Source organism: Diadema antillarum, unplaced genomic scaffold (assembly GCF_040938485.1).
Source record: "Diadema antillarum isolate AM-2024a unplaced genomic scaffold, OU_Dant_1.0 seq00003223_RagTag, whole genome shotgun sequence".
Classification (NCBI taxonomy): Eukaryota; Metazoa; Echinodermata; class Echinoidea; order Diadematoida; family Diadematidae; genus Diadema; species Diadema antillarum.
Genome location: NW_027273808.1, coordinates 1 through 25,723, shown reverse-complemented (window position 1 = coordinate 25,723; position 25,723 = coordinate 1). Strand labels below are relative to the sequence as shown.

General features: G+C 38.8%; 2 protein-coding genes across 2 annotated transcripts in view; both read left to right on the top strand.

Annotated features, from left to right (window-relative positions):
• LOC139715277 (NFX1-type zinc finger-containing protein 1-like) overlaps window positions 1-7,685 on the top strand; it is a 29,091-nt gene extending 21,406 nt beyond the window's left edge. The window contains exon 7 of the mRNA XM_071626856.1: window positions 7,558-7,685. Within this exon, the coding sequence (XP_071482957.1) occupies window positions 7,558-7,685 (128 nt within the window). The remainder of the gene's footprint in view (window positions 1-7,557) is intronic.
• A 3,575-nt stretch (window positions 7,686-11,260) lies between these two features.
• Window positions 11,261-21,723, top strand: LOC139715276 (NFX1-type zinc finger-containing protein 1-like). Its single transcript, XM_071626855.1, has 4 exons — window positions 11,261-11,480; window positions 13,295-17,876; window positions 18,332-18,446; window positions 21,229-21,723. Exons 1-4 carry the CDS (start codon window positions 11,261-11,263, stop codon window positions 21,721-21,723), a joined length of 5,412 nt encoding a protein of 1,803 aa, XP_071482956.1.
• The last annotated feature ends 4,000 nt before the right edge of the window (window positions 21,724-25,723 follow it).

Sequence of the window (25,723 nt, the reverse complement as noted above, 5' to 3'; positions counted from 1 at the left end):
CTTGCAAATCTATAAAATCATCAGCCTTCAGAATATTTGTTTTGCATTCACCGATCACATTTCCCGCTCTCTTCTCGTTTGAATATGACGTAATACAGGTATATTTGCAATTGTAAACATACTTTCGGTCAGTATCATTAACTGATATCAGAGAGCATGATCTTTACAGAGATCATTCTGATACAATCAATGTATATCAATAAATCCATGTCAATATCATGACCATAACAAACTTTGCTTCGCATTGTTTTCAAGATTTAGTATTGGGAAAAACCCCACGTTCGTTACATCTATTTGTTGTTGTTTTTTGTGCTTTTGATTGTATATTTTTTTTCTGTTTAGTCAGGGTTGATGTTTGAACTGCATCTTTTTTGTTAAAATTATTGTGCGAGTTTCATCTTTGACAGGTTCTGACAATGATTAAAGAAATGTGATGGGTATCGTATATGCATTCACGATATTGCGAGTGATCAATTGGGTTTTCCGTAGCTATTGGTATTGTGTGTATGTCTGTGCGTATGGTGTATACGTATACGTGAACGTGTATATGTGTACGTGTACGTGTACGTGTACGTGTACTAAATGTATGAGTACCCTTGACCGTAGCTCATCAAAGCACTGTTTAAAGATATTTCCTTTTTGAAATTCTGTGACCCTGGTACCTTGTTAAAGAGAAGTGAAATCCTTGAGTGACTAGATTTGGTATACCCATTTTCCCTTATAGACAGAGGTGTTTGAGTAACCATATGACAGTTTTATAGCATGTTAGCAATTGTTAGGTCTGTGGTATTTGGACAATGACAACTTATTTTTCAATGACTGACATTTTTTAATCTATTCTAATCATCGTAATACCACTCACTCATTAAAATTCAAAATTTTTCCTATATAATTGTTTGCGTCTTCTGCTTAACCGATCTTCGAGTGCAGTGCCACGTACGAGTCGTATTGTATTAAATGTACGAATGACTCAGTTATATTGCTTAGAGGTTATGTCCCACCCCCGCCCCCCCCCCCCCCTTTCCCCCTCGTCCAAATGTCACTAGTCGTTAGGACAACGAACTACAGTGTATGTTGTTGTTAATATTCAGTTTTGAATTGATCTTGCATAAAACTTTAGTGGGCACATCAAATTTTGATACTAAACAGTACAATGTTTTTCTCTCTCTACCTACATAATTAGCACAATCAAGCCGCTCAAAGGAAGCACGATATGGGGTCATGCAATAGCCAGTGCGAAAGACATTTCAATGCCCCTTGTGATTTCATCATAAATATTACAAACCGCGACTCATTACATATTCATACACTTATATAAAAGAATTTTTACATCAACGTACGCAAAACGGATGTTCAATGTAGCCCCGGAATAAACGTATAATGTTATAACAATATATAAATATTTTTGTGTGTGCGTGTGTGTGTGTGTGTGTGTGTGTGTGTGTGTGTGTGTGTGTGTTTGTGTGCATGTGAGAGAGAGAATGTGTATGAGCAGCAGTTAGTCTGTGACGTTTACCCTTTGACGTTTAACCTTTTATCTTCATGTGTTATTGTAGTTTGCACAAAGAGAAAAGTGCAAGTATATAGATAACCCCGCTCTCTTTACTGCTCTATGATAACCTATGGTTGTAACAACCGTAACGGAACATTAGATCCCACCGCCATACGCGGGTATTCCCAATTTGCAGTGCGCACGAAACAACGATAACGATGATAATTATCCACCCATGAATGCAAAAGCAAACCTACTCGAGGTGCGCGTTGGCATTGTTACCAATGTCCTTGCATTGTTATTGAACAAAAGATGCTCTTTGTGTGTTGACAATCGATATGCATGCCTTGCCTCGTTTCATGAAAGATCAAAGTGTAATTGTGACTGTCAGTATTGTAAAGTGAAGCGTATAACATAACTCGTATCTTTCTTTAATTCATATTCGTCCGTGATAGAATGTAACAGTGCATCAGCGGAAGGTGCATAGCGGAGATATTTTTTGGTTGATTGGTGAAAATAATAAGGATATTGTAAAGTAAGCTTACAGAACAACTATTGAAAGCAGTATAAATATTAGGCCTACCTACCGGAATGTGACGTGATTTTATTATTGTTTTTTTTTTTTTTTTTACCGCAGGTCTTGCATCGTCATCATATTCATGAATTTGAGGTTTCACAAGAAACTCGTTTACTGATTTCGATATGTTGGGTCCTCGCGATTAAGCGAGTTAACAGTGATGTCACTGTACGCATAAGTAGGTATATAGTAGGATGGCTTGGGAGGGGAGGGAAGTGTCAGGGAAGAGTTTGCAAAACTCCACTTCATGTTAAAGTTGAAATAAACGAATAGCGTTGCATCAACCAGACAAAACACTGTAGAGGTCATCAGACTGAATTGACCAGAATGATAAAGATATTTGAGATGTTTCATCCCACATGGTGAGGGTGATATCGGTAATACAAATAATAGAGATATGTACCAGCGAAAGTGATCATGTCATCTCGTCTGAAGTCTTCACATGCCTGCACACACATCTCAGTTTCGTGTTGTTGTTGGATTTTTTAATGTATTCAAGAAGAAGATACCATCGCTTAATTCGCTTAATGTACCACGTTTACTGGAGCATGTAATGCTAAATTATTCAAACGTTGAGTTCATTATAAAAGTAAAAATATTGTATCGAACATGACTGGCAATGATCTTGTATCAATGCACAAATCGCTTGGCGAGGGTATGATCATTTTATGAAAGAGCGACCAATATCACTGCTTCGTAAAAAGAAAACGAGCAAACAAACAAACAAACAAACAAAACCCGAAACCGTTCATCATTATAACTTCTCCCATTGTTGACCAATTTTGATAAGACCAAGTAAAGTGTGTAATAACACATTGATAAACGCAGGGATTGATTTTTGGTCGAAATGTTTCGGGTTTCCTTTTTATCATTACAGTCTGTCTGGTGAAATGTTCCCATGAGCGTCAAATTCCCCATGTTTATTTTTAGAAGTGTTTTTCATCGTGCTCAACAGTGACGCCACTGCAGTGACTGTAAACCATGCAGTTACTGCTACATGCATTGTCGGTAGGTCCTACTGGGCATTTGTATACAATTATCTATGGTATGTACATAAGCGTTCTGTGATTAGCAGCATGTGAGTGAAATTATAGGGAGAGATTTAGTTCTGTCCAATAAGAAATTAAAAAACAAACAAACATGCATTCACCTAAGTTAGGGGAGATTGCGTGTTGTTTTTTCCCCTGTTAAGTTTTTAGGTACATTATTATTTTCTCAAAATCTAAACAACAGACGGCGTTACAAGCTGTATCAAATCAAAATATGTGAGAAGCGTTATAATACATGTGACCCTGCGCCACAAAACCAACAAAAAGTCACCAGACATGTTTTTTTTTTGTTTTTTTGTTTTTTGTTTGTTTTTTTTTTAGTTTAGGAGTGATTCTGAAAGAGCACGTCTATAAGCTTTAGAATAATGTTTATCTTGAATTCAAATGGACTCATCTAATTAATCTAGATATTGAAAAGAAACACGTACTGTGGAAAAGTGTTTATTGAGAAAAGATGCTTTAAGTGTAGAGTGTAATTTCAAGCGCTTCATCTCACCACGCCGTGTTAGCTGTGCAATGAATTGGACAAAAAAAAAAAGCATGTGAAACTCCGCAGCGTAAACAATGAGGTGATTATCAAATTAAGTTGAAATTGATCATGCTCTATAAATGCATTCTATCCTTGACTAATTCAAACTTTCGAAGTAGTAGCATCATCTTTTCACAAGTTATTAGAGTTGAAAGTGAAGACTGTGTAAAGAGTTTTTTAAGAAATGAAAAAAGGGACTCTAAGAGACACTTGGTTGAACTGTGCTACAAAAAGTTTTAAAGAAAAACTGCTAAAAACACAATTTTCAATATGTCTTATGATCCCCAATTTTACCACGCTATAGATGAAGTCTTGCTCTTTCAGAAAATACGAAGAAAAACAACAACTCAAGACTGACGAAGTTGGCCATCACGCCTAATGTGAGTCCTTTGAATGTGACTTTTTGTTAGTTTTGTGATGAGCGGTTACACACACACACACACACACACACACACACATTGATATAATCTCATATATTATATGACTTTACAAGATACACAGGCCCTTGACTGACCACACAAACGAAATAGCTGAATTTGTATACAGATCATGAGTCTGTACCTGGTATATATCCACATATACTGATGTGATGCAAGACGTCTCACAACCAAACCAGTTACAGATACTGACTAATGACCCGGATCCTGATGAAGGCCATCATGACAGGCTGAAAGCTTGATCAAAGGGAATAGTAGAGAGCAACGTCGGCCTCCGACTTGATTTCTTACCCCTGTTTTAATGTATTTATTATTTCCATTGAAACATTAATATTAATATTAATGTTGCTATTAATGTCATTATATATTATTACCATCATTTTCATCATCACCATCATCATTACCACCGTTACTGTACTCCTGTTACATAAAGAATATGCGCATTGTGTGCTGCACATTAGATTGTAAGGTGATTCAATTTTCATCCGCAGTGCTATCGACACGATGTATACGATACAACCGTACTCTGTCCACAGCCAATGTTTAACACTCATAAACATTCCGAAGCATACACATATATATTATACTCTCTCTGAAAAAAAACATACAGAAGAGTAAAAATGTTCACTCTTGAAGGAGTGAGTAACAGAAAAGTAGTGGCGTATCTAGGGAAAACGGCGCCCGGGGCAAGCACGAAAATTGTGCCACTAATTTCTGAAAAAGTGTTCAACCCCAACCCCATCCCGGAAGGGACTTTAAACAAAGTCCACATGAAATGCTTTTTCAAGCACTTAAAAGGGGTCTTTTTTGGGGGGGGGGGGTGATTTAAATGTAATAAATTTTGGTAAATTTTGGCGAGCGAGCGCAGCGAGCGAGCCGAAAATTTTTGTATTTCAGCTTACAAAACATAGAATTCTTGTCATTTTTTGCTTATCAAATCTTACAATTCTAATCAAGATAATAGTGACGGCCTTGTAAGATAACGATTTATACCAACAAACTGAGGACTTTAAAAAATACTCTAAATTAGCGCGCGCGAGTGAGCCGAATTTCCGCGTCATCATCGCGTTTTGTTCTTATCTCTCTCTTTTTTTTTGTGATAAATTTTGGCCAGCGAGCGCAGCGAGCGAGCTGAAAATTGTTGTATTTCAGCTTACAAAACATGGAATTCTTGTCATTTTTTGCTTATTAAATCTTACAATTATAGTGACGACCTTGTAGATAACGATTTATACCAACAAACTGAGGACTCAAAAAAAGAATACTCTAAATTAGTACGAGCGAGTGATCCGAAATTTGTATATGTCCGCGTCATCATTACGTTTTGTACTTATCAGTTTTTGATTGATTTTTTTTTTGCGTCCCCCCTCCTCCCCCGCATGTTTGAAACCGTTGGCGTCCTCTTTTGATCCAATCGGCGATCGCTCCAGAACGAATGAAATTGCAGTCGCTGCTCCGTGTAACATTTTTCCTGCTAAATATAAAATGACATGAGTGAACACAATAGACATTGTCATTTTGTCCGCGTCATCGTCACGTTTTGTTCTTATCTTCTTCTCTCTTTTTTTTGGCTAAATTTTGGCGAGCGAGCGAGCCGAAAATTTTTGTATTTCAGCTTAAAAAACATGGAATTCCTGTCATTTTTTGCTTATTAAATCTTACAATTCTAATCAAGATATAGTGACGGCCTTATAGATAACGATGTATACCAACAAACTGAGGACTTGAAAAAATACTCTAAATTACGAAATAGTACGAGCGAGTGAGCCGAAATTTGTACATTTCCGCGTCATCATTACGTTTTGTTATTATCTTGTTTGATTCGGGGGTTTTTGCGCCCCCCCCCCCCGTATGTTCGAAACCGTTGGCACCTTCTTTTGATCCAATTGGCGATCGCTTCAGAACGAAAGAAATTGCAGCCGCTACTCCGTGAAACATTTTGCCTGCTAAATATAAAATGACATGTGTGAACACAAAAGACACTGTCATTTTGTCCGCGTCAACATCACGTTTTGTTTTTATCTTGTTTGATTTGGTTTTCTGCCCCCTTCCCCCACCATTCTCCCTCTCCCCCTTTCCGGACGAGTTTTTTTTTTTCTTCTTCTTCTTTTCTGTTTTTTTTCTCTTCTTCTTCGTTTTTTTTTCTTTTTTGTTCTTATTCTTCTTCGTTGTTTTTTTTCGGTTTTTTTTGCGGCCCCATGAAGTGGCGCCCGGGGCACGTGCCCCCTTTTGTTTTTTTCTTCCCGTTTTGTTCTTACCTTCTTTTCAATATAAATTTTGGCGAGCGAGCGCAGCGAGCGAGCCGAAAATTGTTGTATTTCAGCTTACAGAACATGGAATTCTTGTGTGAACGCAATAAACATTGTCATTTTGTCGGCGTCATCATCATGTTTTGTTTTTATCTTGTTTGATTTGGTTTTCTGCCCCCTTCCCCCACCATTCTCCCTCTCCCCCTTCCGGGCGATTTTTTTTTCTTCTTCTTTTCTGTTTTTTTTTCTTCTTCTTCTTTTTTTTTCTTATTCTTCTTCGGGGTTTTTTTCCCCGTTTTTTGCGCCCCCATGAAGTGGCGCTCGGGGCACGTGCCCCCCCCCCCCCTTGCCCCTCCCCCCCCCCCAGATACGCCACTGTCAGAAAAGAGTGAGTTTCGAGTGAAATTGGAGTGAATTTTGGAGTGACCTCAGGGATCACTCCAAAATCTTCGAGTGATCCCTGAGGTCACTCCAAAATTAGTGACAATGAGCATTTTCACTCAAAATTCACTCCAATTTCACTCTTTTCTGTTATTCAGTCCTTCAAGAGCGAACATTTTAGCTGTTCTTTTTTAGAGAGTATAAATATCATCATGTATATTTTATGAGAGGTAGAGAGAGAGAGAGAGAAAGAGGGAGGGTGGGCTTGCAGGTACATAGATTTGTCTCCTGAACTAAACTCTTGTTTTATTCTAACCGTGTTTAAAAAATGAAGTCATTTTCCATGAAATACATTTAACTCTGAAGGGCATAATTTGCATCCGTAATTTGTGTTATTCGTATTTCCCTTGATAAATTGAAAGTTTTGGTAATTGGGATGGCGACGTATGACCAAATGCTAACTCATTTTTATGGAGCTTAACCCTTCTCGCTTATTAGGTGTTTTTTTTTTTTCTTATGACATAAATACTTCCTACGTATAGTTGTATTGATATTTTATTTTTTTTTATTTATTTATTTATTTTTTTTTTTGCTGTTTTGGACCCCTCGGTAAAACAGTTGTGTCTGGTAATCTCAGCTGACTCGGGGAATAGAGCCGGATTTGCACTACTTACAAGTTTTCTTATGCTCTGTTTATGCACTGTACGCGTACACTGATCATGGTTCCATGACCTTCCATAAGAAAAATAGATAGCTATATAACAACAAAAAATGTAGTCCATAGCAAATCATGTTTGACTTCAACCGCCCTATGTCATAACATCTTCTCCATCCCATTTACAGCTATAATTCGCCAGCCATCATGGCCGGCCTTCCCATTTCGTCTGATGGAAGTGACTGTTTTCGAGGGAAAGGGGGCACTGCGGGGGAAGAGGGACGCGTGTCTATCCAAAGTGATCGCCCTCACATGACCGCCAGCCGTGCTGATTGTGGGAGAGCATTAATTGTCAGGTACGAGCATAAAAGTACATGTATTTTCTGAAGTCCTATTCAAACAATTAGTTCATTAATCTTAAAAGCCGAATTCAAGACAACTCATAATGTGAATAAGAAAAGAAAAAAAACAAAATAAAACAAACCAAAGCAAAATAATACAGAAAGAAAAAAACTTCTTCCGTTCTGAGAGAGAGGAAGAAACACACACATACAAGGTATATTTACTTCCCAGCTTCCTTATCAAGGTGTGCATGATTAAATTAGACAATTGAAACCTTCTTTAGCAGTGAAATCCCAATGCATCCACTTTTGCAGAAAGCTTGTGTTTTTGTGACAAAATATTTAAAAATGTTTCAGTGACAGATTTCAAGCGTGGCTACTTGAATTAGGATAGTGACACTACAGTTAGGCATTATGCACAAGAATTATAAACAGTTTACTATAGTGGATCAAGATTTGCAATAGTTTTTAAGTGATTTTTATTCTGCTAATAATCTAGTTCTACTCACTATGTCCCTTGGAGGTCTAGGGCAACTACCCCCTGGGCAATTACCCCAGACCCTTCCCCTGGCCCTAATCCTAATCCTAATCCTGAACCTAATCTTAACCCTAACCCAAAATCCTAACCCTAACCCTAATCTTTACTCTATAAATCTTACCACTAACCAGTATTTAGCCGGGGGGTAATTGCCCTCTAGGGGCAATTGCCCGGATACGGTCCCTTGGCGTTAGGGACAACGAGACAGCTTTGAATGTTGTAGTGAATGCACTGATTTGATTTGATTTGATTTGATTTATTTCTGCTTACTTCCGTTACATCAGATATGGTTGTGTACAAGTCGTTTATGACAAACAGTATATCGACACATAATTTTAAGCACAAAACAAAATAAATACAAACAGCTAAGGGAACTTAAACAGAAGGGTATCCAGTGCTCTGGGAGAAACCGACGTCCACATTTAACTACAATGTCTGACATAACAGGTGGGGGGGGGGGGGGTGTCTGCGAGAACTCCTCCTTTTAATACAATGTTTGACATCTTTATTTCATGAAGCCATCGTCCGTGCATTCTGAATTAATTCTGCTTCGATTAAATACAAGTTTTGCTGCTGCATGCTATGAGAAATGCAGCGTGAAATGCAATTTTTTTATTTGATTTTTATTTGATTTGATTTAATGGTTTCTGTATCATCATTGTAAATGCACATTCATGTACATACATAAACATAAGTTGTTCATAGAATATTTTACATAAACATAAGTTGTTCTTAGAATATTTTACATAAACATAAGTTGTTCATAGAATATTTTTTATTCATTGCCTTTACACAATGTACAGCAAAACGTATAAGCAAGACAACAATGAATACTACAGTGGGGCTACAGCCTAAGCGTGGCTTGATTTGCGATCCATAAGCCAAAATCATGATTGTGTACCACTCAGAATGTGAGAATAACTAACATTAAAACATTCATTCTTGGGGTCTAGTGCAATGCTAAGTATATTAAAAATATATATATATATATATATATATATATGCCCTTGTATGGTGCTGTATGAAACGCCATCCGTCCAAAAAGTCAGTTTTAAGTATCCGTTTATACCCATCTTTCCATCCATATCTCCATCTATAGGCAAACCCCGAGGTCCCGTTCCTAGACTTCTTGGGCTGTCATGTCCAAATTATACATGAAGTAATGATTAGTTTATTTGTTTGTTTGTTTTTTAGCACCTGGAAAATGTTATTAGGCCAAATAAATCAATATAACATTTTTCATTTCGTTCACTTCTCAGTAAATATTAACCCCCTGCTTTTATCACAATATGCATGAATTTGATACTGTTTAGAGGGTATGTATGACGTTCGAGGAAACTAAAATAAACTGGGCACTGACAGGCTGTGTGAGTATATGTATATATATATATATATATATATATATATATGACAAGAGGAATGAATGTGCCAGATTTCTCGGCTGTAATGAATTTAGCAGTTTGGTCAGAGTTTTTTAGCTTTGTTTGCCCCGTGAAGTAAGGAGAACTGAAAATCACATGCACGGCGTGACGGGTACTTTCCACTGGAAGTTATTCTGTTTCGTCCAGCATTGTTTCCATTGTCAGGCTGATTGCAGGCACTCTAAATATTAAGAGACTCGGTCAACAACCTCAGGCTCTTGTAGGTAATGTGTTCATGAAATAAAAGTCAACCGGGACATGGAGTAGCAATCAATTTGCTGCTGTTGTTCAAACACAAAACTAACCCATGCTGCTGGCGGTTACATGACATTTGCTCCTGCAACAATTGCTCCCGTGAAGTATCTGCACCCTAGCCGAACATAGGTTACCAACAAACATAATCTTAACCCTTATCCTAATCCTTACATCAAACTTCCTCACATCAAACTAAACTTAAAACTCCATCACAGTAAACCCTAACCCTAACCGGAGCATTTGTCGCAGGAACAAATGTTGTCATCGTTGCTGGCAGCTGCAGCAAACTTTGTTAACACCAACAGTTAATCTTATAATACGCTTACCGCAAATCCATTGAAGTCAACGACTGTCAGTACTGGGATCCATATTTAAGAAGATAGGGGGGGGGGGGTAAGAACTCTTAGAAAAACTGCGAATAGAGAAAATGGGTAATTTTAAGTTTGGTGATAGTAGAGAACCTACTGACGCTGATGTTATCTCCCAAACAACTGCTCTAAATTGATCTCCAACATCGATGGCCAGATTAACGTGAGCAGTACCGATTGTAATTATCGATCTCAAACTCTAGTGTTACCGTCATACCAGCGCGAAGTCGAGCAGTATTGCTCAACGAAAAAGGTGATTGCGCTTGGTTGAAATCAAGTATGGAAAGGTGCAGCTATGAAGGCATTGTAAGCAATGTGGTAGAATAATTAAAATGCGTTAATTTCCTTTAAAATTACCAAAAATACAACGATCTTAATTTTGTTCCAAGGCATAAATTTATGTGGCCATGTCCAAAGTGTTCGTGTACGGTCAACGGTCACTATTGCATTCACAGAGGCCAAGCTCAACTTCAACCATTTGTCCATGAACATGAATGTGGGTCTCGCGCGTATGTAACAGGAAAGCAGGCACCAACACCAAACTCCAAATGACAATTTTGATAATTCCCAGTCTTGTGTTCTTCAATCCAGAAAAAGCATGTAAATCGCACAAAAGAGTAGTGGGGCTGGTTGCAGCAGACGACGTTTAACATCGGGTCCTACAGTAACCACCGGAACAGCGACATGGTATTGAGGTCAACCTGCTAACACCAACTGATATCCAGTTCTGAATTATTGCTGCTGCTGGTGTCGAGACTGTGTAAACACCAGTATTAGTACCGATTTTGAAATTACCCAATCAGATAGATCAATTATTTGAGAATAAAAAACGAGTAAAGAGCAATACTGTCTTCATTTACTATGTTCATATTAAGTGGTCACACTTGATCATTCATGAATAAAATTACCGGTTATCTTGATTAAGTGTTTATGTTTGTAATGTTTATTATTTACGCACATGACCAGCGATGGAGATGAAGTGCACGCTACGAAGACGATGTGCTGGAGTATTGGGAACGGACACGATGGAGAAGCGGTACGGAGAGGAAAGCGACATATTCCCACCTACTCTGGAGGTGACGGCTGTCGGACGGATGAGGGCGCTCCAGGATTTGTGGCTATCCCAAGTGATGATCAACCTCTTACAGCTGGCAATCACTTTTACCGTTATGAGACAGAATCTGTCAGGTAAATATCAAGTGTTTGATAGAATTATACTCAAATATTAATGTCATAATATATATGTTACCCTGCATCACAAAACCAACAAAAAGTCGGCAGACCTGAATTTTTAGTCTAGAGCAGTTTCTGAAAGAGCAGACTTCTAGCTTTAAAGGGGATGGCTAGTAACTGATCAGTGGGAATCAGTGAGAATGCTGGGGGATGATTGTTCCAATCCTTGTAGGATTCATTTAAGAGTACATTATATATCTATTGTTGTGTGAAAATTGTTTGCTTTAGAATGGTCTCATATTCAAGTAATGTGCAGCTTAATGTTTCCAGGTCAGCATGCCTGTACAGTGACGGGGCATTAAACTGCACATTACTTGAATATGAGACCGTTCTGAAGCAAAAAATTTTCACACAGCAATAGATATATAATGTACTTTTAAATGAATCCCACAAGAATCGGAACAATCACCCCCCAGCATTCCCACTGATTCCCACTGATCAGTTACTAGCCATTCCCTTTAAGATGACTTATAACTCAATTCAAATGGACTCTCCTTACCTATATCCTAATATTGGATAGAAAGCACACACTCAGGAAAATGTGAACTGAGAAAAGCGGCTCTGAAGTACAGGGTCTATTCAAGTGCTTAATCTTTACCAAGCTGTGCTAGCTGTGCGATGAATGGAACAAAAAAAAAACAACAATCAGAATGTTAATCACTGGAGCAACAACAATGCAGAGATTATCAGATTACGCTGAAATTAAACACGTTTTCTTAACACATTCCAAAGATAATTAAAGGTCCTGTTTACCTTTGCGAGCACTGATTTAAAATATTTTCAAGATATCACATTTAATGCATATGTGTAGGTCTGTTGTATCACAGAACATCCTACCATATGAAATTTTTGCAATAAAGTCTAAAATATAAGGAGATTTCACTATTTTTCTCAATAAACCATAACTGTACACGGTTTAGTTTGGAAACATTTTCATTATAACTATTATTCACATTTTGTGTATCTAACAATACTTAACATCGATTATACGGATTCTAATTTTTACAGTGGTTGTTTCTATCCCTAACTCACATTTTAGAACTATTTTGAAGCACTAAGGCTGGATTTTTCTTTCATCTGCAAATGGTAAATTAAGCCTTTAATGCCAACTTTCAATGCATTAGCCTAATTCTTTTTAAAGTTATTGGAGTTGAAAGTGAAGAGTTTGGACAGGATTTTTAAGAAATGAAAAGAGGACGCTGTGAGAAACACCGAATCACACTATTTCACCAAAAGTGCTGAAAACAAGTTCCTGTTCGTTTTGTGATCCCAAATTTTAGTATACTATCTCACCAATGCAGCTTGGGGTAGGAATAATGAGACTTCTTTGGCAGCTTCCAATCGAGGTGATATCGCATATTTCCTTTGGAAATTGTACATTTTCATTCAGAACTTTACCACTACGGCGCACACGGTATTCTTTCTGAAGCTTGCGGCAAGTCGGTCATACAAAAATTTCACCATCAAGGGGAAATCAGTCTAAAGAAGTCTAGACAAAACAATGTAATCGATGTTAGAAAATCCTTGACCCCAAGTGAATGTAGAGGTCAGTATATTGGAGAAAAAACATCGTGAAAGATACATTTCTCTGGATTTTAATGAGATTCCTCAACTACAGATGACATTAACGTTCAAACATGTTTAGGAGCTCTGTAAATTTTACGAAAACAACATGAAGTTTCTCACATTCAATTTCAGAACTCGATGTCAGCACACCGGGCCCTTTCAAACACTCAGTTCCTCATCGCTAATACATATTCTTGAAAAAGAGCCATCCATGGCTTTGGTGGATCTATGTAAACACAGAGAGGAATTCGGGAGGAGTATCAACGAACCTAGCATTGACGACGAAAGACAGAGGCTGCTTTGGAGGAGTTTGGCATCAGTCTGTGACGTTGTAAGTGCTGATCACTCAGTCACCACCCTGCTCACCATGGTGTGTGACTCTAAACTGCTAACATCCCATCTCGGCCCCTATCTCATCAAACTGAGAAATTTCACAAACGAAGGTGGCAGTGAAGTAGAAACCTTTTTAATGGACGTACTCATCGTGTTGAAAGCAGTGCTACAGTGCTTGCCGAGTCGAGCGACGGATGTTCAAGTTTCCTTCACCCTTCTCATGGATGTCGTAGAAGGGTTCAAAAAGGTGTCACCGACTGTTAACAAATACAAAAATCTCGAGCCAATCATAAGGTCCGTATCTCAACAAATTGATGCACAAGAAAGGGAGAGGGACCGCATACGTCAGGTGGAGCTAGTTCGCAGATACCCTCCCCCGGATGATTTTCGTCAGCAAACCATTTTCCCTACATCAAGAGAACTTCGGGCAGGGTATCGACCATTCCTTCGGCCACATATCACGAGAGGTGTTTATGCAGATGGTGAACACTATTTGGACGTGCAATTTCGTCTTCTCAAAGAAGATTTTGTACAACCTTTGCGTAGTGGAATATCAGAATATGTAGCCTTCAAACGAGCTCATCCCAGAAAAAGGTCCCGTCTCCAAGATGTCCGAATCTATGAGGGAGTGCGTTACATTTGGTCGAGTCATGACTCCACCGGAGTTTCTCATTGTCTGTCTTTCAATAAACCTCGAGTTACATGGAAATCCTCCAAGCGTCTCATGTATGGCTCTTTAGTCATTCTTTCCAACGACAACTTTGTGACTTTTCTATTTGCAACTGTGGCTAACACAGATATAGAAGGACTTGAGGCTGGACGTGTGGCTGTTCACTTGGTTGATCAAGAGGACATCTCCTGCTTACAGGGCAAGACATTCGTCATGGCAGAGTCTACCGTCTTCTTCGAAGCTTATCGTCCAGTACTCCTGGGACTACAGAGAATGGAAGCCTCCTCCTTGCCGTTATCAAGATACATCATTCACCTCAAGAATGAGGTACGAGCCCCAATGTACCTTCAGGAAAGAAGCAGGGAAGATTCCAAGAAAATGTCTAAGAATGTTAAAATGGACATAACACCACTATTTCATGGCATGGATCGTAAAAGATCAGGTGTGTCATGGCGTAGTATTGCAGTAATGACAGATGATGCCTGGCCTCGTGTAACTGACGTCAACCTAGACCCGTCACAGCTGGAAGCAGTGAAGAAAGCTCTCACTACAGAACTGTCTGTTATTCAGGGTCCACCTGGAACGGGTAAGACTTACGTTGGTCTCAAAATCTTGCATGTCCTGCTGGAAAATAGACGTATGTGGTCCCTAAAAGGCAACAGCGGACCCATTCTTTTGGTATGTTGCACAAATCATGCCCTCGATCAATTTCTTGAAGGCATTGTAAAGTTCCATTCTACGGGTCTCGTAAGAGTTGGCAGTCAAAGCAAGAGTGAAAAACTTCAGCAATACAACCTCAAAAGACTACTGCCTGCAAGGAATGCCCGCGATCGGAAAACGATAGCGCTTGAAAGACGGGTTCAAAACGCTAAAAACAATCTGAACAACATTATGTCGAAACTTTCAGGGGCTAGAAAGGAAATTGTCACTGAGTCTGAGCTACGTCCCGTCATGAGCTGCGAACATTACAACAGTCTTCTACGACTACAGCATCTAAAACAAAATGTCAGCTCCTGGATGGCAGAATGGCTCCTCACCGACCGCCGCAAAGATAGTGATTGGAACGATGAAAGAGACAATGAAATGTATGGACGGAGGAGAAAGAAGAGAAGAGTAGATGGTAGGGAAACCTCTGCAGTGGAAAACGGCAGTAGCTGCAGTGTCTCCAAAGATATCGAATATGAAATGGACCAGATCGAGGCACGTCGATTGATTGATGTCGAGATGAAAGAGACTAGATCGGTAAAAGACAACCATGCAAAATTGAAGCGTTTCGTTGAGAGAAAGATGCTGGGAAAAGACGAGATTGATTTCGAATACACTGTCTCAACACATGATGTTTGGCGAATGTCCCCAAATGATCGATGGGGTCTTTATCACATGTGGGTGAACATGTACATTGCAGATCTTCAAATGAACCTCGCAAGGTGTGAGAGCCAATACAAGCGGCTATGTTTCAAACTTCAGGAAGCCAAGGACACAGAGAAGGTTCAAGTGCTCCGAAGAGCTACCATCATTGGCATGACCACAACTGCGGCTGCCAGCAATCAGCAAGTGCTTCAAAGAGTGAGACCAAAGATTGTAGTTGTTGAGGAAGCTGCTGAAGTGTTTGAGGCTCACATTATAACAGCCCTTCACTCTTCTTGCCAACAGCTCATTCTAATTGGTGACCATCAACAACTCAGACCCAAGCCAAGCGTCTACATGCTGGCAAAGAAATATCATTTGGATGTTTCTCTGTTTGAACGTCTTGTCAACAACGGGTTTCCCTACACTCAGCTCCAAATTCAACATCGAATGCGCCCTCAGATTGCGGACATCATGAGGAAACACTTCTACGATGTTCTTGATGACCATGACTCTGTGAAGGAATTTGGGAACATCCAAGGTGTAACCAAAAATATGTTCTTCATTGATCACGCACAGCCAGAGGAATGTATTGAGGACATTCAAAGTCATTTCAATTTGCATGAAGCGAAGTTCCTGGTTGCTCTTTGCTACTATCTCATTCAGCAGGGATATGAGACACATCAGATCACCATTCTGACAGCATACACAGGTCAGCTTCTCCAGTTCAAGCAACTGATGGGGCGCGATAAGTTTCTCGGGGTGAAGGTGACTTCTATTGACAATTACCAAGGAGAAGAGAATGAAATCATACTTCTTTCATTTGTTAGGAGTAACGATGTTGGTAGGATTGGCTTTCTGGGAATCTCAAATCGGCTGTGTGTCTCCTTGTCAAGGGCGAAGAAAGGCATGTTCTGCATTGGTAACTTCACCATGCTTGCTAAACACAGTGACTTGTGGAAAAATATCTTTCAGGATCTGCAATCAACAGACAGTATCGGAAATTCACTAAAGTTGCAGTGTAAGAATCATCCTGACATCCAGACAGACGTCAAGTCATCCGAGGACTTCGACAGTGTTCCAGGGGGAGGGTGCCTGCAGCCATGTGACACTCGACTGGATTGTGGTCATGTTTGTAGACAGAGATGTCACCCAACTGACAATCGACATAAGTCATACGTTTGCAGAGAGCCCTGCTCGAAGATCATCTGCTCCAATAACCACACTTGCCCTAAAATTTGCTCCAAGAACTGTCCTTCTAAGTGCCCTGTCATTGTGTCAAAAACATTGCCATGTTCACACATCGGCAAAGTACCTTGCGGCGACAGCTCTGACATCGTGTGTAAGGAGGATGTTGAGAAAACTCTTCAATGTTCTCATAAACGAATACTCCCTTGTCATCAAAATCCAGACAATTTACATTTGGAATGTAAGGTTATCGTTACGAGGCAACTTGAATGTGGTCATAGCAGAAGAGAGAAATGCTGTGAGCGCGGAAGATGCACAAAACTTGTCCAGAAGACTTTGAAGTGTGGGCACATATGTAAAGAGATGTGCTACAAAGATCCAGTAAATATCGTGTGCAACAAAAAATTGAAGAGAACTTTCCCTTGCGGACATACATGCAATCTGGAATGCCATGTTGACATACAGGATGTGAAGTGCTACTTCGTCACAAGGAAGCTTCTCTCATGTGGGCACGAGTTAGAAGAGGAATGTTACGCAGATGGTAAATGTCAGGAAGCAGTGCTGAAGAAGCTTCCGTGTGGTCACATCAAGAAGGTTAAATGTTGGAGGAATCCAGAGGACATAGCGTGTACCTCAGAATGCCTAAAAGTACTTCCATGTGGTCACAAATGCCGGCAAAAATGCTGGATGCCTTGCACTGAGAAGTGTGAAGAGAGGATTACCCGTGAAGACTGGCCATGTAAGCACAAAGTGACAGTCAAATGCTGTGACAAGTCCAGCGCATGTTACATAAAGTGTGACGCAACACTATTATGTGGGCACTCTTGCAAGGGTACATGCGGGGAATGCAAACGAGGACGTTTCCACTTACCATGCACAGAAACGTGTGAGAGGATGCTAATTTGTGGGCACAAATGTTCACAAAAATGTGGGAGACCTTGCTTTCAGTGTCAACAGAGATGTCAGCAGAAATGTAGTCATGACAAATGCCGTCATCCTTGTAGTACAATGTGTGATCCATGCATAAAACTTTGTGATTGGAAATGTCCACACTACCGTTGCTCTAAACTGTGCTGTGAACCCTGTGACAGACCCCCGTGCAAGGAGCCATGTCCCAAGAAGAACAAGAAATGTGGACATCCATGTATTGGTCTGTGTGGAGAGGTTTGCCCAAAGATGTGTCGAGTCTGCGACAAGGCTGACCTGAAGCAAATCTCATTGCGACACGAACGCTCTGATACTTTACGGTAAGTTTGAGGGAAGGTGATGTCGAAACATCGAACACATTGTACGACAATTACATTATAATTCTGTAAATTCGATAGCGTCAACATTAACAGGATTATATGTAATCGTCGTTTCACATTTTCTTTACGAGGTATCGAAGTGTAAGGAGAAAGTTTTAACTCAACATAATCTAATATGTTTTACGAATGTACCATATCGAATAATCATAACTGCACTCTAATCTGCACACTGGAACCCATCAAAGTATCAGTATGTAGTACATAGCAACATAATTGGGGTCAACGAAATCGTGGTCGCAAGTCGATTGTAACTCGAAGCGAAATTGGATTCTTTTTTGATTGGAGTATTATATAAAAAGGATGATTTTCTAGTTTCTTAGAGATCATTAGTGCTTTGAGACAAATGTACACACCTTATGTTTTTGCGCATTTGTTTTACGCTCTTCCTTCTGTAGGTACATACAACTTGAAGACTGTGGACACGTGTTCGAGGTGACAGAGCTAGACAATCACCTTGGCTATCGGAGGAAGGAGCTATTTCCCCCACAAAGAGGACTTACCATGATTGTGGTAAGATTATTTTAATTCCTACAAGCGGACATTCTATCAAATTCCCCACCATTAGCTTGGGACATATGACATCACATTCCTAACTGATTATACTATTCAAGAGGAATCAGGTAGAGGCATTGAGCCTACTATATGTTTGTCATCGTAACATTCATGTAAACATGATCTTTTTTTCATTTTGAATTTACTGATTATGTGTATTACCTACGTATACATGCGTACCTGCGTATTAAACATGAGAGCACAAGTCGGCCAGGATGGGAGAGAGATTTTTTAATATTTTGCTGCTCATGTAGGTCCCTACTTTAGGAATTTCTGAAATTTTGCTTGTTTGCATCATGTCATGATTATTGGATGGTACTTTCCATTGTACCAGCTTTCAAATTTCAAAGAGGTAAGTTTCTTCTTCTTTGGTTTGGTTTGATTTTTGCAATCTGTTGAAATCTGTTGACGTTCATGACGTGTCAATACGAAGACAAGTGTATTAGTTTCATCTGTATTTCTGATACAAGTATATTACTTTGTTTCTTTCATCAAATCATTGTTAAGAATATAACTCTTTGGATTTTTCAGCAACTAGTTTTGGGACACAGGTGTCCGTCTTCGAATTATGTAATCGCTTGATAGGTTTGATCTTCAAAGAGGCAACGCTGTTAACAGTGACTTTTTTGTGAGGCCGAGGGGATGGGGCACTACTTGAAATATCCCATATATCCGTCATTTTCAGCAATTTGACATTCCTCGAGATATTATTTTGTTACAATAAAAGACATATATTGTTTGATCACATCTTAATCTTAGTTTTTAAAGTTGATTCCTGATTCTGAATTATGGTAGTGCAACTTTTCCATCCCTGAGAGAGTTGAGATTTCTAAAATAGCCGCCAAAAAAGAAAGCATTTTCCCTGTGCAAGTAGTATTATGATTCGAATAAAACAGTAGTTTTTATCTTATTTCGAGGGTGTTAGATCCTAACCTAGTTAACGCAAATCTTGCATCCTTGATGATTTTAAGATGTTCAGGATTGCTACCAATTATTGAAATCTTGATTGAAGTACGTGTATTTCCTTGCAAATGTTAGATAAATTTATATTACATTGTTGGTTTTGACCTATTTCGATGGTGCTGAATCAAAATTGGCATGATACCATTGGCTGATGCAATAGTTGCATTCTTTATAGGATTCTGAGAGAGTCAAGATTTTTGGTGGTCATTTGTCGGTCATCTTGAATATCTCAAAATCCTTAAGGATGCAAGAGTTGCATCAATCATTAAATTCGCATTCAGCACCTCCAAGACAGGGTAACAAATCAATTTATTTTCAACTTATTCACCATGTACGTAAGGGCCATATCAAAATTTTAATTGTGTGGGTGGCCTTTTTTGGATGTCTCAAAATCCTCAGGGAATCAAGAGTTGTCTCACCAAGAATTGGATTCAGCACTCTCGAAAAAGATGAAACTCATCAACTATTTCAATTTTTAACAATTTCTAAGACATATATATTATATGGGAATTTCAATTCTTGTCGGCCATCTTGAACAGCTCAAAAACCTCAAGGAAGCTAAAGTTGCATCAGTCAGATTGGGATTCAGCCCCCTCGAAATAAGGTCTAACCTTAAATTCAGGTAGGCCAGTGTTTCCAATTTTTTTACCATTTTTAAGGAGAAAGGTATAACAAAAGCCGATTATGGTGGCCGGTTTTGATATCTCGAAACCGTCAAGCAAGAGTTGCATCATCCAGATTCGGAAAAATCGGGCCGACTGTAAAACAAGGGTATTCGCAGCCTCTGGGACCCAGACTAATATGGTTGAGGTAGGCAATCGCTCCCTCTGTCCCCTGCCGCTGTCCTGGACAGATTTCGGTGTAATAATGTCAGAGGTAAAAATGTCAGAGGTAAAAATGTCAGAGGTAAAAATGTCAGAAGTAAAAATGTCAAAGGTAAAAATGTCAGAGGTACAAATGTCAGAGGTGAATATGTCAGAGATAAAAATGTCAGAAGTAAAAATGTCAGAGGTAAAAATGTCAGAAGTAAAAATATCAAAAGTAAAAATGTAAGAGATAAAAATGTCGTCTACAGTAACATGTACCTGCTTTTTCTCCAGCTTGAGAACTGCTGATCCGCTTTGTTTTTCACCTCCCTGACAATGAGTTTGGTTTCCAGTTCCCAGCTTGATGACAGGAATAGCTACACACTGGGCAATTTGTTACCGATTGCCGATATTACCGGTAACATCACTCCAAAATTTGACTAAGACCAAATATTACCAATATAATGTAAAAATGTCAGAGGTAAAATTGTCAGAAGTAAAAATATCAGAGGTAAAAATGTCTGTGGTATACTGTCATGAATCCATAAATCAAAAAAAAATCTAGCATGTGTCACAAAAAATTATGTAAGTAACTTGAATCTTATCTGTCTAATTGTTGGACAAGTGCCAGATCAGGACAATGATTTTTGTTTTTTCTGGAACCGCTTTAGTGAAAAGTAAGGGGTTTGCAGAAAGTGATCGGTCTTCTGATACATTATTTGTTGTATTTTGAAATGCTAGGCAAGATAGAAATAGGTCGATAGTTGCTAATTTCATGAGGATCACCTTTTTGAGAACAAGGGTGACTTCTGCAACTTTGCCATCCTTTACGTGACACGTGCAATAAAACCTTTCCGCGTATTTTCTTGCACATGTACTTTTATTTCGTTTTAATGCCAATAATAACCTACATCATTTATGTCACGTAATGCACTCTTATCTCATAATATGATGCGTTGATTGCGATGGAGCCGCACAATCGGAAACAAAACCTACTCTTCTACAAAATAGCCCCCACTGCCGGAGATAACACCCCGCAGAAGGCTGCAGCTGAAGTTCGAGACGCCATAACGAAGCTGGGCATTTCTCCGCAGAAGGCCGAGGCAATTCCTATGGTCCACGCCCATCGAGTACCGCGTAAGCAGCAGTATCGCGAACCCAACGCGCCATCGACCCCGGACCCGATAATCGTGAGATTTGTGTCTATGTTCGACCGCGACGCCATTCTGAATGCATACGACGCTACACAGCGACAGCTTCCTGCTGGCACCACCCTCCCATTCACCATAAGAACGGATCTTCCACCCGGAATTAAGGCAAAGCGCTACCGTCTGGAAAAGATAGCTTATGAGCAGCGTAAACAACACGGAAAGTCAACTTGCATTCGCCTGATTGGCGTTGATCTCCGCCTTTCAATCCGAAACAAGGGTCAACAAGCAGCACCATGGGTCTTGTATAAAGATTGAACATCTGTGGTAAGCTTATCGGCTTCCTCTTCCTTATGGGACTTTTTGTGTCAACTGTTAAACATTTCCGACATTTCCTTAAGTATTTCAAACCAGTGAGCTATTACCTAGATCTAAATTTACTGCTGTAATTGTTTTTCTTCTCATGGAAATCTTAATGACTTCATAAGCAGAAATGAATCTTAATGATTTCATACATGTCATAAGCAGAAATGAAACTCTTTTATTTTCTTCGGTTGTCAAAAGAAAATAGACGCTGATTTATGCGGGTTGGTTTTGTCTACCAGAAAAGATAAATAGCTATAAGTCTATCAAGTTCATCTACTTACATATATATATTTGGACATATTGTGGATTCAATATCTGTAGTTGATTGTGAATATTGATTTTATGTCTATGTTGTTGATACTTTTCTGTTTCCATGGCTGTAAAAATACACGTGTACCTTCATTAGTATTCGCACACCTAGAAATTCAACCATATTTTCTGAAAGTATGTTTGGTGAGATAACATCTCAAGCTCCTCACGAAGCTTCTCTGTTTCATTTTAGTCAACTTGACGATGTAAGCTTTCTCAATGAATTTCAAAGTCACACAGCAGATTTAGATCGACTGTCAAATTTACAGCTCAATCCTTTTTCTGTATCCGATCGGTTGTTTGGGACCGATGACTGAGATCCGGATAGGAATTTTGTTCTTGGTAATTTTGATAATGTAAGTCGTTATTATGAAATTGAAAAATTCGCCAGTCGATTTAGCCCTTCAAAGAATGATACCTTTTCATGCATACATCTTAACTCTAGAAGTCTTCCAAAACATTTAGAATATATTACAGACATATTGTATTCACTTAAGTTCTCGTTTGATGTTATTGGGTTTTCTGAAACATGGCTGAAAGAAACAAGTCCACCTGTAAACATACCAGGTTATACCGTATTATGTAAAAATAGATGTAACAGAACAGGCGGAGGTGTCGCACTCTGTATGAATAATGCACTCTTATCATGAGAGATCCGACCTGTTGCTCCCAGGTAATTTGTGTTGCGATTCATTGTTCTTGAAATTAACTGTCCACAGGAAAAGAATATATTAGTTGGTACTATTTACAAACCTTCGAACGTAAATATCACTCGGTTTAATGAGGCTTTTGCTACATTGTTATGTGATCTTGTCAAAGAAAGTAAAAGGATTTATATCATGGGAGATTTGAACATCGATCTTCTGAAATTTAATACACATTCAAACATTAGAGATTTTATGTATTCCCTGTCAAGCAATTATTGTTTACCTTTGATATCTAGGCCAACGCGCATTACTGGGACTCGACAATATTTTCACCAATCAATTTGATTTACCTATTGAGAGTGGTATTTTATACTCTGATACAACTGATCATTTACCAGTTTTCAGATAACATCTCTCAAATGCAAATCTAATAAAAGCAGTAAAGGTTTGTACTCTAGATGTATTACAAAAGACAGAATAATTTCATTCAGAAATGCCCTACGTGATGCGTGTTGGGATGATATTAAAGAAACTGATGACACTAATATAGCTTATAATACGTTTGAATTAAGACTACGTGGTTTCTATGATACGAATTTCCCTTTCCAACGTATATCTTCTAAAAAGTCCAGTCAATTTAGCGCTTTTTAGGGGGTAACCCACCACTAATTGCAACAGTAAGAATTTCACTGTAGTGCAAGTCTTTGAGGCCTCCTGAACACCATACTAAAACTCCCCAAATATCCAGTGGGGCAAAATAGTAAAATTTGCATAATATGCAAATTATCACCTGTAATGAGAGAAAATTGACAGATCTTAGCTTCCCGTTATCCAATTTTAAAGATTTAAATGTATAAACTTATATTTTGTAGGTCAATGAACACGATGGATGCCTTTTCGAATCGGTCATACAAAAATAATTTACACAAAATGCAGATTAGCGGTACTCTTTTAAAAAAAATGGAGTGAAAATATTCACTCTTACAGGAGTGAATACAAAAAAGAGTAAATTTAGAGTGAAATTGGAGTGAATTTCGAGTGAAAATATCATTTTCACTCATTTTGGAGTGACCTCAGGGATCACTCGAAGATTTTGGAGTGATCCCTGACGTCACTCTAAAACGAGTGAAAATGAACATTTTCACTCAAAATTCACTCCAATTTCACTCTAAATTCACTCTTTTTTGTATTGACTCCTTCAAGAGTGAAAGTTTTCACTCGATTTTGTTTTTTTAGAGAGGTGTAGCTGTATAGAGTGCATTCATAACAACAGTACCCACGTTGGCATATAACACACGTGTTACATAATGGGGACGCGGGGTTGAGGGGGTAACTTTGGGCGCCTCCCAAGGGGCCGCTTTACATGGATTGTGCACCCCTTTTTACTATAAAAGTATTGTAAAGCAATGCATCCTGTATTGATTACATTGCATTTCTTGGAAACAAAAGTACCCTTGCTACAAGGCGCGATCGAATTTTGACAGCATATACGTTTAGAACATATATATTTGCGTTATATAATATAAGCACCCTCTTTATTGTGTAGATCTTGTAAAACAAATCTTCTTCTATCATTTTCGTGACTTTTCATTTATATAAGAGTGTATTTGCTGTATTGCCGGACCTACTTTTAAAGCCACTCACGCTGGAACAACTGTATTTGGGTTGCTAATATCTGTATTTTGTAATAAACGGCGTGTGCGTAGGTGTAAATTTAGATACCTCCCCAGAGATTACCTTTGAATGTTCACCTTTTTGACAATGTGGTTATTGTAGAGCAATGTTTCCTCTATTAATTAGTTGCATTTTTTGGAAACAAAAGTGCCTTTGCTAAGGCACGATGGAATTTCGAAAACATGTACGTTTGGAACATATATATATATTCGCGTCATGTGATATTATATGTTTTCTATATTGCTATGAGGGTGGATTATTTTTTGGCACATCCCACAGGGCTACCGTTTAATGCGCATCCTCTTCACTGTATAGATCTTGTAAAGCTAAGTCTCTTCTATCATTTCCATTACTTGTAATCAATGAAAATTGTATTTGCTGTATTGCCGGGACTACTTTTCCAACCATTCACACCAGAACAACAGTATTCGCGTTGCTAATATCTGTGTTTTGCAATAAGGGGGAATGAGCGTAGGTGTAAATTTGGACACTTCCCAATGGATTACTTTTGAATGTTCACCCTCTTGACAATAATATAGTTATTGTAGAGCAATGTGTTCTCTATTGATTAGATGTATTTCTTGGAAACAAAAGTGCCTTCGCTATACAGCACGATGGAATTTAAAAAACATGTAATATAAACAACATATATGCGCGTTATTATGATATAAGTCTTCTATATTGCTGTGAGGGTGGAATATTTTTTGGCACATCCACAGGGTTGCCATCTAATGTGCATCCTCTTCACTGTATAGATCTTGTAAAGTTAAGCCTCTTCTATCACTTCCATGACTTTTCATTGATAAAAAGTGTATTTGCTGCGTTGCCGGAATAACTTTTAAAACCATCCATGCTTTATAGAACAATGGTGTTTGCGTTGCTAATACATGTATCTCTGTTTTGTTTTAAGGGGGCGTGGGCGTAGGTGTAACTTTGGACCATTCCCAAGAGATTGTCTTTTAATGTTCACCCTTTTGACAATATGGATATTGTAGAGCGATGTCTCTTCTATTAACTACAATGTATTTTTGAAAACAAAAGTGCCCTTGATGTACGGCACGATCGAAGTTTGAAAACATGTACGTTTGGAACATATAGTATATTCGCGTTAATGATTATTCAATGTTTTCTATATCGCCATGAGGGTGGTGTACTTTTGGGCACATCCCACAGGATCGACATTTAATGTGCATCCTCTCACTGCATAGATATTGTGAAGCAATGCTTCTATCATTTCCACGACAGTCATTGATATAAAGGTATGTTGCTGTAACAGTATTGCCGGAACTACCTCTAAAACCATGCGCGAAAGACATGAAAGA

What these genes read in the sequence shown, in the direction of transcription:
- LOC139715276 (XM_071626855.1), top strand. Translation starts at nt 11,261, where the DNA reads ATGGAGATGAAGTGCACGCTACGAAGACGATGTGCTGGAGTATTGGGA. An exon ending in TATGAGACAGAATCTGTCAG is followed by an intron (nt 11,481 to 13,294) that starts GTAAATATCAAG and finishes TTCTTGAAAAAG; the next exon opens with AGCCATCCATGGCTTTGGTG. An exon ending in GAGGACTTACCATGATTGTG is followed by an intron (nt 18,447 to 21,228) that starts GTAAGATTATTT and finishes ATTGCGATGGAG; the next exon opens with CCGCACAATCGGAAACAAAA.